Source organism: Miniopterus natalensis, chromosome 1 (assembly GCF_054644295.1).
Source record: "Miniopterus natalensis isolate mMinNat1 chromosome 1, mMinNat1.hap1, whole genome shotgun sequence".
NCBI classification, from domain to species: Eukaryota; Metazoa; Chordata; class Mammalia; order Chiroptera; family Miniopteridae; genus Miniopterus; species Miniopterus natalensis.
Genome location: NC_142081.1, coordinates 134,815,347 through 134,833,826, shown reverse-complemented (window position 1 = coordinate 134,833,826; position 18,480 = coordinate 134,815,347). Strand labels below are relative to the sequence as shown.

The 18,480-nt window shown below is 42.5% G+C and overlaps 1 protein-coding gene across 2 annotated transcripts in view; it reads right to left on the bottom strand.

The window, feature by feature from the left end:
• Positions 1-18,480, bottom strand: part of DIP2C (DIP2 acetate--CoA ligase C (putative)) — a 367,574-nt gene that overhangs the window by 80,493 nt on the left and 268,601 nt on the right. For both annotated transcript variants that reach the window (XM_087826047.1, XM_087826049.1), the window contains 5 exons: positions 18,340-18,442; positions 16,036-16,100; positions 13,392-13,485; positions 13,162-13,281; positions 11,038-11,152 (listed from right to left, as the gene is read on the bottom strand). In XM_087826047.1, the coding sequence (XP_087682173.1) occupies positions 11,038-11,152; positions 13,162-13,281; positions 13,392-13,485; positions 16,036-16,100; positions 18,340-18,442 (497 nt within the window). The remainder of the gene's footprint in view (positions 1-11,037; positions 11,153-13,161; positions 13,282-13,391; positions 13,486-16,035; positions 16,101-18,339; positions 18,443-18,480) is intronic.

The following is an 18,480-nucleotide window of genomic DNA, read 5'->3' as shown; positions in this document are numbered from 1 at the left end:
CCCCCGCCCACAGGCAGCCTCCACCAACACTTCAATCCATGAAGTTCCAGCCTCTGTGATGTGCATTTACATATAAAATATGTGCATACACAAATACATTTATATTCAAAGAAAAGCAGGACCACAATATGCATATTCTTCAACATTTTCTCCACTAAACACACCTTGCAGATCTTTCCACGTGAGTGTGCATGTGCACATATGACCATGTGTGTAGTATGTGAGCTGCACACACAATGAACTGACCTCTCTTGTTAGATGGTATTCAGTAATATGAATATATGATCAGTTATTTTATTCCACTCAATTTTTATACAGCTGGAAATATTTCTGTAAGATACATCATTAGAAAGGGAATGGAATAATAAATGTATACCTTTAAAACAAATTTTTTTTTTTTAATATATCTTTATTGATTTCAGAGAGGGAGAGAGAGAGAGAAACATCAATGATGAGAGTCATTGATCAGCTGCCTCCTGCACACCCCTCACTAGGGATTGAGCCCGCAACCTGGGCATGTGCCCTGACTGGGAATCGAACCCCGATCACTGGGATCCTAGGTCGACTCTCAACCGCTGAGCCACGCCCAGCTGGGCAACCTTTAAAATTTTAATAAAACCTAAACTACCTTCCAGTAAGACTATCACTTTGCATTGCCACTAACAGTGTGTGATTATTATTTTTTCACTCACTAGACATGTACATTGTGCTGGCTACATGCAGTATGCTGTTCTCGGCATTTCAGATATGCTAGCTATTCTTATGGCAACTCTGTGGGACAGGCATGCTGTCCCCCGATTTACAGGTAGGAGGGGGACTGAGGAGAGGTGTGTACAACCACAGCTGAGGGCCGACCTGGGTCGCAAGGTTAGGCCGGCTTCACACCTGTGCTTTTGCCCCCCTATGCTCAGTTACCTGTCAGCAGCACCTGTTTCTGCACCCTTGTGCCAGCACTGCTATTCTACCTTAAAACTGTTGCCAATTTGAAGAGTAAAGTACCATTCCTTATAGTTGTTTCAATTTGCATTCCCTTGGTTAACAACCAAGTCAGATTTTTATTTCCATTAACACCTTGCAAGGAAATAAAACATCCAAGCAGATAAACTAGGTGAGAAAGTGAAAAAATAATCCCAATAAGCAGAATTCCTGGGGATTTCAGTTACTCTCATAATCAAAAACAGTAAATTAAATAATGGCTACAAGAGCTACAGACAAATCTGTCACCTTCCAGGTCCAACCCTGGGATGAAGTTGTGAGTCACGACTGTGCAGCTCTGTGTGGCACATGAGTGTGACATGGGGAAGGGATGGTCCCAGTGATTTTCAGGACTGTATAGAGGTGACCTTTGCATGCAGAGAAGGAAAAGGGTGTGCAGATATGTGTGGCCAATGCTGCAGTGACAGCAAAGAGACAAAGACCAGAATTAAAGACGTTGAAGGAGGAAGGTGCACCTCACCCTCAGCATGTGCCTCAGGAGCAATATGCTCGAGGGCCAATGGCTTCAGTCAGACAGTTTGCATCGCTATTTACTTGTGACACCACTTCTAGCCTCTAAAAAATTAGATATGCCTCTACTACTCATGCTTGTGGAACACATGAATAAAAGCTGCTATCAATCTCAACACATCTACAGTTTGCTGCTACTTAAAGCAAACATCTTGGATAGGTTCAAACACACTTTAATGCGAAATAAACGGAGTCAAGTGAATAAATAAAAGGCAGTTATAATGATTTCTATCCCAGGAGTAATCCAGTAACTGCAGCCACATTTGCAAATGTCAATGACGCCATCATTCACTGAGCCCTCTGCCAGCAGAAACCCCCCCCCCCCCATCTTGTATGGGCAATCTCTAATTTAGTAATTTCCAACTGAGGAACATGCGGAGAGTGAAAGAGTTAAGTCTCGGGTAATTGCACGTTCCTTCTCCTCCAATGACGATGCTTATCTGTTAGAGTATCATTGTATAATAGAGCATTATAGAACAATTACACACACGTGTACATATATACCTGTATATAAATAGCATATGTTATATACATAATATTACTGTAGTAATGCTAGCATTGATAACACAATTAATGCCTGTTGAATTAACACTGTGCACCAGGCATACCTTGGAGCTCTGTGTATACTGACACATTTGATGCTCACGTGACCCTGTGGTGTGGGCACTGATATTTCCCTCCTTTTATGGATGAAAATCTGAGGCCCAAAGGTTAAGGCTGTGCCAAGTTACAAACTCAGCAAGTGGAAAAACAAAGCAAGTGGAGAGCCAAACACAGTCCAGGACACCAGATCTCAGCCAGGCTCCCTGGACACAGAGGACAAGAGGGTGACATGCACCTGTGGTCCAGGAGCTCTTCCTTGTGGCATCAAAGTGCCTCTTATAACTGCTTCCCTGGGAAATACATCCGAGCTCCAAATAAACCCAAAAAGTGGCAGGGCCATCAATCTACTTGAGGGGAGGGTCCTCCTTTCGGCCTTTAGCAGCCAGGTCTTCCCATCTGAACCCAGGACCTGTCTTCCAGAAGCTGCTTGTCTGGAGTGTCCTTCTCATGGACAAAATGTCAACTAGATCCCGGAAGGAGCCTGGGTGACCAAACATACAAACATGGGCTGGAGACTATTTTAACTTGTTTCCTTCTCCAGGTTAATCTTTTCTACTGTGGCAGGATAGCCACTAATAAATGGTAAGTGTCCTGTAAAGGATGGGGAGCAGCTGAGGTCTTGTCCTTGTTTTAATAGAAATTGCATATCAGGGAGCACTCCTGCAACACAAACTTCAGGAGAAATGCAGTCAAATCCATAGATATATCCACATTCAATGTTTAGAAGATAAAGGCTTTCAAAATACAACAGATGCCTAAGGTCTCAGTTACGCTCATGATTTTTAATAGGGAAGGACACAAGGTCAAAACAACATATCTCCAAGTTATGAGTTAATTTAATGTAATTATCTTGCTTTTCTCTGATGAGAACAATATATGGCCTTTAAAAAAAACAAAACAAAACTGCATAAAACAGAAAAAGAACGTCATCCCTGTGTCCTGTTCTCACCTGTCCAGTTTAGTATGTAGCTTTCAGACTTTTTCTTCTTACTAAATATACCATTTAGAAATACTTAATTTTTTTTCAGTCAGAAAAGGAATCATACCATACAAGTTGTTTGCAATTGTGTTTCCATTTGCCCCAGCTACTCTTCCATGTCTAAAGACAAGCTGAGTGGAACTGGCTGGGAAAGGCCAGCATATAAATCAGGGATGGGCTACTTCCCAGCTATCTGCTCTCTGTGCAGCTCATGACCCCACCAACAAATATTCTGTGCACAAGTCAACACAAAACAGAACTTTAAAAAAAAAAATTTGTATCTTTATTGTTGAAAGTATTACAGGTGTCCCATTTTACCCCCCACTTAACCCCCCTCCCCTCCACAGATCCTATTATTGTCTGTGTCCATGGGTTATGGAGATATGCATATAACTTCTTTGGTAGTCTCTTCCCATCCCCCACACCGCTTCCCCCTTCCCTCTGAGATACGACAGTCTGTTGCATGCCTCAGTGTCTCTGGATCTATTTTGTTTGTCAGATTCTTTTGTTCATTAGCTTCTTAAAGAAAACCCTTGAACGTTTCATGTAATGCTGGTTTGGTGGTGATGAATTCCTTTAACATTCCTTTAACTTTTTCTTATCTGTGAAGCTCTTTATCTGACCTTCAGTTCTAAATGATAGCTTTGCTGGGTAGAGCAATCTTGGTTGTAGGTTCTTGCTTTTCATCACTTTGAATATTTCTTGCCAATCCCTTCTGGCCTGCAAAGTTTCTGTTGAGAAGTCAGGTGACAGTCGTATGGGCGCTCCCTTGTAGGTAACTAACTGCTTTTCTCTTGCTGCTTTTAAGATTCTCTCTCTGTCTTTAACCTTTGGCATTTTAATGATGATGTGTCTTGGTGTGGGCCTCTTTGGGTTCTCCTTGTTTGGGGCTCTCTGTGCTTCTGGGACTTGTAGTCTATTTCTTTCACCAGGTAAAGGAAGTTTTCTGTCATTATTTTTTCAAAAAGGTTTTCAATTTCATGCACTCTTTCTCTTCCTTCTGGCATCCCCATAATGTGAATGTTGGGCTGCTTGAAGTTGTCCCAGAGACTCCTTGCACTACCTTCGTATTTCTGGATTCTTTTTCTTTTTGCTCTTCTGGTTGTTTTTTGCTTCCTTATATTCCAAATTGCTGATCTGATTCTTGGCATCCTCTACTCTACTGTTGATTCCGTGTAAATTATTCTTCCTTTCAGTTCATGTAGCCTGCATTTCTGATTGATACTTTATTACGTCATTGATCTCACTAATGTCCTTAATAGTCTTGCTAAGATCCTTGAGCATCCTTATAAGCATCATTTTGAACTCTGTATCTAGTAGCTTGCTTGGCTCCATTCCACTTAGTTCTTTTTCTGGAGCTTTCTTCTGTTCTTTCCTTTGTGACATGTTTCTTTGCCTCCACATTTTGGCTGCTTCCAGGTGTTTGTTTCTATGTATTAGGAAGAGTTGCTATGTCTCCTAGAATGGGTAGAGTGGCTTTGTGTAATAGGTATCCTGTAAGGTCCAGTGGCTCAGCCTCCCCAGTCACCTGAGATGGGCCTTCTAGGTGCTCCCCTGTGTGGGCTGTATGCACTGTCCTGTTGTAGTTGAGCCTTGGTTGCTATTGGTGTCACTGGGAGGAATTGACCCCCTGGCCAATCAGATGTGAGGATCAGCTGCAGCTACAGCCAAAGAGCTGGTGTGCTGGAAACACTTCTATAGAGCAGGATTTACTTCAGTGGAGCTTTGGTGTTCACTGATTCCACTCCTTCAGTGTGTCACTCATGGATGTGGTAGGGTGGCTGTAATCCAGCATGGCTGAAGCTGACCACCAGGTGCACTGTCTCTGGGGCCTCCTGGGAGGTGCAAAGTCAGCCTCTGCCTGTGCCTTGCCCAGGGCCACCCAGAATGAGCTACACAGCAAACCATAGATGACTGCTACTTGTGCTGGGCTTGGAGGTGTCCAGGAGAGGCGAAGCTATGAACCAATGCAGGCTGCTGCTACAGACAGGCCTGGGGCAACATATCGAGAGGTATGGGGCACTCTGAGGCCAGCTGCTGCTTGTTTGAGAGATTTTAGGAAAGTCTTAAGCATGAGGCTCGAGAGACCACTTGCATAGAAAAGCCACTGGAAATGGCTTGGATGAGGTTGCAAGAAGGATGGGGAGGGGTATGTGGGAATCACCAGGGCCCAGGCGAAAGGTGTGAGTCAGGTGCTGGAAATTCAAATATGGCACATGCCTGCTAGCTCTGTGGGGGTAGGGCTCGCCAAAGGAGCAATGGCTGCTCTGCCACCTCTTCTGAGAGAAAGCTGTCCCTCCAGCTCGGGCCCTGATTCCAGGCAAGGTAGTTCCTCCCTGAATGTACCAGGTTCCTGTCAAGCTGCTGCCAGCAATGGAGTTCAGAGGGGAGCACGTCTGAGTGAGTCCATGCATGGGCACTTTAAGAGGAGCTGCCAGGGACTCCCGCAGCCTCCATTCACTCAGCCACAATCCTCACTGGTTTTCAAAGCCCAAAGTTGTGGGGACTTCTCTTCCTGGCACTGGAACCCTGAGCTGGGGGGCCTGATGTGGGGCTGGGACCCCTCTCTCCTCCGGGAAACCTCCACCACTGAGATATCCCTCCAGGTTTTAAATCGCGGCACCTGGGCGTGGGACTGTAGGCTGCGTCTCCCTGATTCTTCCCGGATTCTGCCCTGCATCTCCGCCTCTCCACTGGTCTCGATGTGCTTCTTCAGTTCCCTAGTTGTAGGACTTCTGTTGAGCTAGATTTTAGGAGGTTCTTAATGATGGTTGTTCTGTATTTTAGTAATTCTGATGCGGTTGTGGGAGGCAGAGGGTACCGCTGTTACCTACACCGCCATCTTCTTGTCACTCCAGAACTCACTCTTAAATGCAAGCAGTCAGGAGAACTTAATTTAAACAAGATAACACAGCTGCTCTGCTCGCTCTTCAATGCCACTTAATTGAGTCATATTTTCATTTAGATGATTATCGTCTCCAAACTGTTTTGTGGTTAGAGAACTTTTAAAATTTTATCTAAACTTTTAGATAAAACTTCATACAGTATTTTTTTTATCTTCTTGTGTTTTAAAATTAAGGTTTTAATTCTCCAAGTCTGACTTTTTGAGAGGTCAAAACATTCTTGAAAATTCTACTTCAATTCTAAGGTCTGTGTTAAGTTTTCTTACTTTGGACCACTGGTTGGTGTGCTCCTAGCAGAAACTGTCAAGTTCCAGTGTCAAATGAGCATTGTATGGCATAGAATCACCCTTTGGGTATCTTCTCTCTTGGTTTTCTCCCAGCTTTCTAAATACTAGGTTAGACATTTTCAACATGAAAAATGGTTATGGTAGCAAGGGGGTATATCTTTATTATTCTCGGAAATTGTTTTAATTACATATTAAAATGTACATGTTTTATATAATTATTACCTATTCATTGCTAAAGCGTCAAGGTATTGAAATAATACCTTATAGTTAGGCCACAAAAAAGACTGTTTTTTTAGTTCAATAAACATTATCACAATGTAGCTTTAAAAAAATTAGCTCTATTTTCTATATTCTAGAGACAGAAACAGAACAGACAGCAGTCTAGGAGATACTTGGAGCCAAAAAATAATTTGCTGGTGTTCATTTTGTAATTTGCCCTTTTGGGGGGGAAATTCTACTGAAGAGTTTAGGCATCATGAATCCATATTTCTCCAATATTTTTTATTCTACAACAAATCTTCAGAGAAAAAGGAAATACACAACATTGACCTGGATGATGACAGTTTTAAAAAGAAGCAAGCAGGTTAAATACCTGGGTAAAAATATGAATTCCACAGGAAGCCAGGGCAGACTTCACCAGGGAACAATGTGGTTTCCTGCCACCACCTGCTGACACTAATGAAGACAGACACACATGCAGAGGACACGTATAAAGACAGGCATGTCTCCTGTCCTTATTCCTTCAAATTCTCCAGCTCATGTTCTTAAAAATCATCAACCTTCCTACAATGAACATCACTTATTTTCTGGCCTGATCTCACTTCCTCCTGGAGAGCAGCCTTTTCCTGAGGGGAATGCTGACGGGAGGCCAGTCTGGGCAGTCAGATGCAGCCTGGGCAGCACATCTGAGGGGCACATTGTCCTGGAAGCTGGGGTGCCAGCTGACTGCTCCCTCTGATCATGGCCAGGGTCCTGCTGTTGGCACCCCAGAGCACCTGTGCATCCTGCCCACTTTCAAGCAGTATACCTGTGGTACCCACTGACTGTGTGCACCCCACAACCTTCCAATATGTTCCCTGCTGTGTAAGCAAGAGGCATTCTTACAAGAGGAGTGGCATCAAGAGGCTGTAACCATGGGCACCAACCCATCCAGCCTGGCTGTCCACTGTGGAAGGACCAGCTTGTAGCAGGCTGAGAAATGACTGGTGCACAAAGCCATCCCCACACAGCCCTCTGGCTGCATGAGCAGCTTTCCCATATCCACTTATTAGCTTACTGATTTACATACATTTTTTTTTTACAGAAGAGAATCACAGATACATGTTTCACAAAAGACCGAAAGTCCTACAAGTCACGAGCAATGAAAATGCATCAGCAGTTTTATCTTCACCAATGACCACAGACAACTATCATTTTCTAATTAAGTGGATGAAAAGCCAACCAAGCAATCAGCTGGTCCTGGCTCTTTACTGGAAGTTCACCATTACAGCAGAACAAGCAGTCCCAGGATGATAGGAAAGCATGGGACACAAGGACATAAATGCTCACACATCTGTGTGGAGGAAAATGTCTGTCTGCAGACTCGCTTTAACGAGGGGTAATTATTCCTTGACAGGCCTTTCTTTGCAACAAAATAGGACACTGTAGCAGCCAAGCTTTTTTTTTTTTTTCTTTAAAAATTATCCTATGGGCAGCAAACAAAATGTGAGATTGCAAGGCTTCTAACACTAAACTTTATAGTGACATTTAAGAAAGTATCCATTTAGTCCTCATACCAAAATCCTTGAGGAGCAATGAATGATGAGGCTTCCTGGTCCCCACTCAAAAAGGTGTGAATATAATGAATCAAAATTACTTTTTCTTAGCAGCCTGGCCTCTGCCTTCTTCATGTGGAAAATTCCATTTCAAGTCTTCTATGTGTTTCAGGGAAGAAAGTAAGCACTTAGCACAAAGTACAGTGTGAGTTTAAATGCTTGATTCCCAAAACAAGAATTTGTCCCAACCTTTCAACAGACAGTTGTTCATGTGAAACACCAGGAACAGGGAATTTTAACCTAAATTCACATGTTACAGAAAACAGCCCGGGGAGGATTATGTGGATAAAAATCCATTATGAATATTGTTTTCATCAAATGTGCTTAAAAATAACTTAAATATAAACATGTAAGAAACAAGGACAATGAAAGATTCTAAATGACAGCCTGGCATTCATTTCCTTCCTAAAGATATTTACCACTGAAATCAAGTCGTTGTCACCTAAATTAACCTCCATACAGAGTCTAAGTGCAATGGCTAATTATAAAGATTACTCTTTCACATAATCACCAGCGTTTAATGGCTCAAACTCACATCATACACATAATAATTCAGTAAGATGATGACTGTATTGGGAAAGCTGAGGAACGTGACCAAGGCAAGGGAACAAATGTGAAATAAGATGTGGCCAGAGGACTATTTTTAGTTTTGACTTATTATCCTAATTCAACTTAGAATCCTAAAATTGTACCTTTTTATCCTGTACATTTTCTGGCCCCTCCCTGTTTTATGCAGGAACAACATGAAAGGGGTACACTTCATTAACTGTTCCCCAGAGGGGCCGTCCTGGAGAGTCCTCAGTCAGTGAACCAAGGTAAAGGAAAGCTCCCAGCTGAGGATGTCACACACTGGATGACTTGCAAGGAGTTCTGGTCATTGTATCCACTGCCCCTGTCTCAGTTCTGGCTTTTCCTACCTGTTTTTTGGAAAATGACAGATGAGAGCTCAAAGGTGTAATGGTGGCCAGGACTGTGGCCAGAGTGTGAGAAGCTGAAGCAAATGGGCACTTGTGTCAGCTAAGAGCAAGATCGCCGATGTGTGTCAAGTCACTGACTCTAAGTGCAGTGACTGTAACCACACACCAAGGGGACAGAGGCTGGAAGGTGCAGGTGACTAAAGGAGAAGTCTGAACCATGGATGAGGGTGCGGCCTTGGACACGGGGGCCCATACAAGAGCACTCTTACATGAACCACATTTTTGCTGCCTGATGTCTGATTAGTTTTAGGCTTGAGCCCCACTGACCACGTGGAAAATGCCTCATGGCCATGCAAGGTACACTCAGTAAATAGTAGCCACTTATTTTACCTATTTTTGGTGCCAAATTTTTAATCTTTTTAAAGAAATAAATTTTAAAATATATTTTTAGTGTTAAAGATTTATAGAGAAACAATTTAAAATCCTTTGCTTACCCCTTCTCCCTCTGCTAATCAACTCTGGCATAATCTAGGCTGCTTATCTTATAAGCATAGAGAGTACATTTTTATGAAAAGCAAATAAGTAAATCATTTCATTATAACTCTGGATTTTCTACATGTGTGAATCGTTCATTCTGTGAATTATCTGTGGCAATGGTGCTTTGTCACAGAACTGTAGAATTCTAAAAACTTATGAATGGAAGGAAATTTTGAGAGATTACTGAGCCCAATCTTCCCATTTTCTGGTGAAGGAAATTGAGGCCCTGGAGAGAAGGGACTTGCCCAGGATCACATGGCTGGGCAGGGCATCTGCAGGGTCTCCTGCTCACAAGCTTCCCGAGGCTCAGTCTCCCTGGAATCTACTCTGAGGTTCAAATGAGACACACATTTTAATGAGTGAAGAACATCTAAAGAACACTGTGGAGGTTAATCTGCTATGACAACCCTGAAGTATTCTGTACTCCAAGGTCAGGCAGAAATGTCAGAAGATTGTTTGTGGAGATACTCATTTGATTAGGGCGACAGGGCCATACCTTGGAAAAGGAATAGGGGGGTCTGGTTAATGGTACTGTGTTTCCTCATCAATTTAAATTATGTCAGAGACTTTTAATTTCTGGCTCGATCAAAATTAACAGTTGCTTCTGATACTTTAAAGATTTTAGATTTCTTAGCCTGTTAATCAGGTGGACTGCTTAATTTTACATTAACAAACACCTAAAAGTATATGGTTTCTCATTTAAAGCCAATTTTCAGTCAGTATTTTTGGAAAGCCAACCTTTTAGTAATCAAGAACAGAACTTATATATGCTTTGTGTTCTGACAGCTCTGTCATCCCTTCTTACAATGGAGTACATCTGTATGACAAGAAATAAAACCTAATTAGAGACTTAACCCAAGGACACTGAAAAATAAGTCATGGTACAAGCTGCACCTACCCCTCACATTAATGTGGATAACTGAGAGCTGATAATGATGACGCGCCTTCCTGGTAGCTCTCACCTTGGGTCAGACAAACTTTCACATGCCCACACACACATCCCCCAGGGCTGCTCAGAGGCAGTGGTGCTGCTGCAGTGACCTACAACCATGACCTAGGGCACCAAGCAACAGGCTCAGCAAGAGCACCCACCACCCGTACTCACCACAGACCCATGAGCCCTGGATATACTGCTAAGTGGCTCCAGACCTCAAAAAACCAGCGTTTTTAAAGTGCAGTATGTGTAACGTTGCAGAGGACAGAAAATGAAGATGGCATAGAAACTGCATGCCAAAGGGCACAGGGGACAAAAATTCCACTTCACCCAACACTGACTCTATTTCACCCCAACTTAAACCTGGGCCTAACACCAGCAAATGAGAAAGTGAATAACCTGCAAAGACAAGACATCAGTGTTCCCCCTAGTGGGCTTCCATTCACACGGGAATTACAGTAAACTGCCAGAGCAAGGCTGCTGCCCTCACTAGTGAATCTAGACATTTTAAAGAATCCATATCATCCTAAGATTCCCAGGCTGTTCACATTAAGTACCTCCGGATGGCCACAGTGAGCGCTTCTGGAGAGCTGGCACAGGGACAGATAACCTCCTGGCGCAGGCCTTTACTTTGGAAGACATTGAGAAATGCATCGCAGGAAGAAATAGACCCTGGAGTGAAAGAGGGGACAGTAGTCAGACAGTGGAAGCCATGTCATTGATTAAAAGTATCCCATAATAGAAAAGATAGGATTTAGGCACATGTGAAATTAGGTAGCCTAGAAAGAACATTTCACTTCATATAAATATAATTTATCATTTATGTTACAAGGAAAGATGATTTTCTCACACAGAATCAAGAATTTACAAAATACAACTTCTGTGCTATGTCAAAACATTTGCTGACTGATGAACTTAAAACAACTTTTTTGAGACTTGTTCTACAATTTTCAATATGCATGTTCTAAAAGGTGGGTAAATCTAACCTTAACTCAGTGATTTTCAACCCTTTTCATCTCACGGCACACAACTAATTAGTAAAATTCTGCAGTACAAAGAACAAATATTTTTTGCCGATCTGACCAAAAAAATAAGATATAATTTGGTTCATTCACACTGGACGGCTATTGTTGTGTTGACTGTTGTCATTTTTTTATTTGACAATCTAAGGGAAAAGAGGTCAATGCCCCTCACTAAATACAGTGGTACCTTGGTTTTTTAATGTAATCCGTTCCGGAAGATCGTTTGAGTTCTAAAATGTTTGAAAACCGAGGGATCAACAGTCAACAGCTAAGCCTCAGGATCTTGCACTCAGTGGGAGCCATGTGTCATGTTCGACTTTGGAGGCGTGTTGGAAAACCGAAGCATTTACTTCCCGGTTTACGGTGTTCGTAACCGAAATGGTCATCAACGCAGACGTTTGAAAACCGAGGTACCACTGTAGTCAGGTATGGCATGTTTTAAAGATCCTTGTAGCACACCAGTTGAAAATCACTGCCTTAGCTAACTGAAGAAAACTTTAACTTGAATGATGAGATCCAGGTATAATTACTAGGAACCTGTCAGCTAAATGATTTCCTAATAAAAGTTTACCTTGCTTTATATAAAATATGATGCTCTGTCGAGTTGTGGGTAAAATCAATTGTGTGTTAAAATAGCTCACAATTTCCTGGCAAGGCGTGGCTCAGCAGTTAAGCATCAACCTAGGATCCAGGAGATTGTGGTTCAACTCCCAGTCAGGGCACATGACCAGGTTGCAGGCTTGAACCCGAGTCGGGGGCCTGCAGGAGACAGCTGATCAACGATGACTCTCTCATCATTGATGTTTCTATCTCTCTCTCCCCCTCTCCGTGAAATCAATAAAGATATATTTAAAATAAAAACCTTTTAAAAAAAAAAGCTCACAATTTATGGAGTTATTTTGTAAACGGAAGAGTCATTTATAAAATTAGTACTAACAAATGATCTGTTTGCAAGTCCACTTTTGCATATCAGATATTCTCTAAGAAAGTATATGCTGTTTTAATTTACAGGTATATACATTATAGTTTACAAATGTAGTCAGAAATAAACTTTCTTACATTCAATTCACTTTCATTCACTTTGCTTCTGGCTTCCATATTCCTCACATAAGAAACAAGCTAGCTGGGTTTTATTTCAACTGACTGAAATATTTCTCAGGGTATATTAACAGTACTTTGTGAAACTGCTAATTAACTTTACCTAGATAATTTTTGCTATACGATTAGATAATGACATTTCATTAAAAATGACAATTTTCTGATCAATAAAACTACTATAGACCATAAAATAGTAATAGTATTTCTTGAGAATTTATTATATCCAAGGAACTGTATATAGGGATTACTTCATTGAATCCTCATAAAATCTTATGATTTAGTTATCATTTTCAAGCTAAAGAAAGAGAAGGATTTTAAAAAAGTAGGCACTCTCTACGGAATCAGGACATGGAGGTGCCAGGACTTGGTCCAGGGCTGTGTTTGAAAGTCCCATGCTCTCCAATGGCACACCACTGCGCCTTTAGAGTAGTTTTGTATGGTTATTATTTTCAGAAAACTTAAGATAAAGACTAGAAAAAAAATCAAAGTGCAAAGAATGAACCCTGGTGATGAGGACCCTGATGCCTGCCTGTCCTCGCCCGAGCAGCAGACCATGCTTACAGGGGTTTGCGCCATCGGCCACGATCAGCATCCGCAGAGAGGAAAGGTTGATGTCTCTTTGATCCCTGTGTGCTACCAGTGCCCAGTGCATGTCCCTGGACTTGACACAGGCCACTTTTGCTGAAGTAGAAGCAGGGGGAAGAGAGTTAATATGTGGACCGTCACACCATGATATATTAAAAGAGGGACTCGTGATAGTGGGGGAACACTGGGGCCACCCTGGGACTTACCTTTGTACTGGCAGACCTTCTGAATCCAGGAGAGCGGGTTCACCTTCATCAGTGAGTAGGGGATGCTGATCACATGCATCATGTTCATGACGCTCTAAAAGCAAGGACATTCACAGAGGTGAGACAGGAGAGGCTCCCTGCATGGCACCAGGCTCCAAATGGGGAAATAACAGGAAGGGTGTGGGGCTCATCCCAACACCAGGGCTGCTTAGTGAGAGTGGGTGGCTGATCCCAGTGCATCTCAGAATAATCCGGGAAGTGACATCTCAAAGGTTATCTAGTCTTCTTGGCTCCTGCTTTTCCTGATACAGTTACAGAATCTAAGTCCAAATACTTTTTTTTAAATAAAATTTATAGTTCAATGATCATTATTTTTTTAAAGTCTTTTCACAGTCTGGAAGCTTAATTTTTTCTAGTATATTATACTAGCTTTTCTTTAAAAAATGTATTTCCTTTATTAAATGTTACACTGGAATGTCAAGGAGCAGTGGAACGTGTCTGCTCACCCTCAGTCTTCCATCCAGCCTTGGTAACATAGATCGGGAACTTTTAAAGGATTCATTTCCTTAAAAACAAGTAACCGAAACTAACTTTTAAAATACTAAACTTATTGGGGGGATCACTATATATATTATATAAATGCCTAGACATTATACTGTACATTTGAAACTAACATAAAATAATAAATGTTAACTGTAATTTTTAAAAAATGCAAAATCAAATTAAAAAAAAAAAGGTTAGTCCCTACATGCTTTACACACCTGAAGGACTCACACACCTGCTTGGACATTATTCAGCCCAATGCACTAAGGAGCTGCCAGTTAAGGGACTGCAAAGGAGGAGTATCAACCAGAACCCTCCCTGGCAGGCTCTGCCATATCAGGATTCTCTCTGCTACTGCGGGTGGAGGCGGAAGGAGAGAGCACAGACACTCTGGATAGTGCTGGCTTAATTCTGGAAGCTCTGAAGGAAATGACCACCTGTACCTTTCCAGGTAGAAATGAGCCTATGGGCCACTCTCACTTTGGTTGTTCCCCTCTCCATACTGGGGGTGAGAGCAACTTCCATCACATAGAAGATGCCACAGAAGAATGTGTGTGTAGCTGTCTAGCCAGACCTGCCTTGCTCTAGAACAGGGGTGGGGAACATTCTATATGGCCTGAGAAATCATTTGGTATGGCCCTGCCAAGGCAACTCCAGGGGGGACTCGAAATTCAATAAATCTAGGGCTTTTTTCATAGCTAATTTTTTAATTGATAATTTTGCATGGCCTGTGAATAATGTTATATATATATAAATGTCCCTGGCAGAAAAAAGATTCCCCACCTCTGCTCTAGAAGGTGGCAGCAAGAACCTTGGAAACCCCTGATTCCTGGGCAGTAATCCAGAGCAACAGTAAGCAGGTGGAAGACAATATCAGTAAGATGTACCACAGACCTATCACAGTGCTCTTGAAACCAAGACTGTTACGAGAAACTGATGGCAACATAACAGCAGCTCTGTCACATTATCAAGCAGGTGGATAGACTAGGTGCTCACTCAACATCAGACCCACAATTCTCACGCAGCATCATCATTCCCATTGGACAAATAGGAAAACTGAGGTTCAGAGTGACTTGGGCAATAAAAGATTCTTGGGCTCAGGTGACTGGCCTGGAGTCAAAACTATAGAAGGAAGGGCTGAGGTCCAAGCCTGGGTTCACTGACCCTGGGTGGGGCTCTTCCCACACCACCAGCACAGCAGTGTGAGAACACGTGGGGAGTCATGTAATGAACTGTATTGATTACAGAAAGAAGCTGCCAATCTAGAGCTGTAAACTTTGTCGTATGTGATACTTAAATGCTCTTGTTTTGAAAAATTCTAGCTTATGAAGAAACAACAAATTCCACTTTCTGTACTGATGTTCCTATCAATCATGCAAAAAGAACTAGATTTTTCTACTTCAGAAAAGACAAAGTTTCAACATAAACTTCAGAAGGAAAAATCGGTGATTAAAAATAACCACATATAAAACAGACATGGTAAGCAGTTATACTGCACATTTTTAAGTGCCAAATGTGTTTTACATAATAAGCTATTTCTTTATAAATGTGCCTACAGCTTTGAACTGCATTACTTATCAAGTGGCACCAATAATAGACAGGCATTCTCTATAGCACGTGCTGAATTTTCATCAAGGGGAGACACGTGAAGGACTTTCTCCATAGCAGAATGAAACAGTAGGTTCCCTCAATATTCATAAATACTGGCACAAAGTAAGAAAAGTAACAAGAATGTGGTAGCCAATCAGATGTATAGGAAAGTGGCTCAAACAAAAGACACTGCTAGCACTGCTGTGTAAACTTAAATGCTGAAAGTGGAAGATCCTTTGCTTCCTGTGAGCCCAAGAAAGGCTGCCCTCAGCAGCTGTAACCTCAGTATGTGGTTCAGTGACTCAGCAAGTGGCTGCAGAGACCCACTGGGTTTACAGTGGTTTTGGAAGTTATTTTATCTGACAACTCAAGACTTCCAACAATGACTTTTCCTTATAACTGGGAAGAAGGGGCTTACCCTAGCTGCTAAGTATAAAGATCCTGACTCTAACTTTGACATGAGCACATTCAAATGTAAATAGGACGCAGCAGGGCCCAGCCTCACACTTACTGTTAGGATTCCATGCCAGAGCCCAACGTCTTTCTTGAAATCCAACACATTCACAATTGTTTCAGCTGTACAAATAAAGAGAGTAGAAACTTTTTTACTTATGAAAGACAGGTACAGAACAAAGGGCAAAGAAAATCCCGCGTCAGGTCAGGGGCAGTGATGGATCTTGGAATAACATCATTTCACTGTATCTTTGCAGAAAGTCTGCAGCTCGCAAACCCATTTAAAAACGCTGGCCTGCCCAGCCGGGCGTGGCTCAGCGGTGGAGCTTCGACCTGGGATCCAGGCGATCAGGGTTCGATTCCTGGTGAGGGCACATGCCCGGGTTGTGGGCTGCAGCCAATCAGTGACTCTCTCATCACTGATGTTTCTGTCTCTCTCTCCCTCTCCCTTCCTCTGTCTGAAATCAATAAAGATATGTTTAAAAAAAAACACTGGCCTGCCTGGAAAGGGCTTCTAGATGAAAATTCTGGTATGCACATTTACAGCAATAGCTTTTCACACCATTACTTAAAGTACCTTATTCCTTCTCTTTATATACATAGTTCCCCCTTCCCTGCCTTTTTTCATTTTTTTAAAAGGTTCTTTTCATTTCCATCATGTGTTCTCCCAGGAAATCTGGAAGACAAGGCAATTTCTAGCAAATGCCCTATGTTGCACCAAAGAAATTTCAGGGGTGGGGCTGGGATGACAAAGGAGGCAAGGGCTTTGGAAGGATAGGATGGGGGAGCAGTCAAGAGTTATGGAGTGCTTTTAAAGGTGGTGGTAAGAAAAAGGAGCTAAAAATATGTGGTTGGAACTACTATGATGGACATGGTAGCCAACCTGGAGAGCCAGTCACCAGTGACACCATGAACAAGGCTTTTGAAGTCACATTTGTCAAGTGGCCTGGGCAGGTGGACCAGCTGCCTATACCTCTGCCTAACACTACCCAGCACTGAACCCCAGGCATTTCTTGATGCCTCATCTTCCATTTTTACTTGTTTGTTCTTGAGGTGCTCACTAAAAGTTCAGCACTGTGTGCCTGACCCCTTTCAGAGAGGGTGGGCAGAGGGGCTTTCAAAATAAACATGCTCAAAGGAAACAGTCTATTTTATTACAAATATTTTTTAAATCGAGAAATGAGCATTTATTTATTTATTTATTTTCCTCTCTCTCCATCCCCAACAAGAGTGACAACCTTAGACCTTTGATTAGGGCAAGGCAATGAATCATGAGGTTGTAAGAAATGTTGAAACTAAAACTGAGAACACTGACAAGTAGGGTGGTAATAATTAGAGACAACATGTGAAAATGTCTGGAAAACCAGTTTAGGGACAAAAATCAGCAGAACATCTCATGAGCTAAATGAATTGTTTTTAAAAAGGGAGACTACCAGAAGGATGGGGGAGAGAGAAACAGAATGATACAAATAGAAAAAGTAAAGCATTTCAGGCTACAGTGGAGCAACAGGTGCCACCAGCTTCCTCAGGCACATCCCCAATGCAGGGACCTTGTCACAGATGCTACAGCCAGAGGGATAACTGGTATCTGGTCTGGCCTTCTAAGATCCCAGGTCAGTGCTGATACCATGGTTTCCTCTGGTCACCCTATACCTCTTTTCCTCCATGACTATCCCTTTCTATCATGAAAACAATTGTTCTCAACTGTGTAGCCCAACCCTGGGAGCTCACAGAACCCACTCCCAGGAACTTGAATTCAGTTGGTAGGAGTGGGCTGAACATGAACATTTTTTAATGCTTCAAAGAGATTCTGAAGTGCAGCCAGAGACGAACACACACAGTACTATCTATCTGTTATGGCCTTAGTAGGGTCCCTCAAGTTCATAGATTGAAGCCCTAATCCCAGAGTGACTGAATTTGGAGATGGGACCTGTAAGGGTCAAAGGGTGGGGCCTGATCCAATAGGACCAGTGTCCTTAGAGAGGAGGAAGAGACACCACATCTCTCACTCTCTCCATGTGCACAGAGGAAAGGCTATGTGAAGACACAAAGAGAAGGTGCCACCTACAAGCCAAGAAAAGGTGCTCACCACCAGGAACCAACCTTGACAGTGCCCTCATCTCAGACTTCCAGCCAGGTCTGTGAGAAATAGATATCTACTGTTCAAGCCCCCAGGTTGTGGTATTTGTTATGTCAGTCATAATCCAAGTTAACCAGCAGTTGAGTTGGGCGCAAACTTAATGCAACTCTTAACGGTTACTAGTGGGAACAACACAGTCCTTGAAAGATCAACATTCGTCTTACAGGCCAAGGTCTGGAGTCAGGGTCCCGCAGGGAGGGTCTCCGAGAGTCCCACCCATACCTTCTGTGTAGCCACACGCCTGTGTGAGAGCCTGGCAGTGGGTCAGCAGTGCAATCCTTGTCACAGTCACCCCAAGCACGCTTCCATCCTTGCACGTCTTATACTGAAACGAGATGACAGTGTGGGGACGAGTGGTACCAA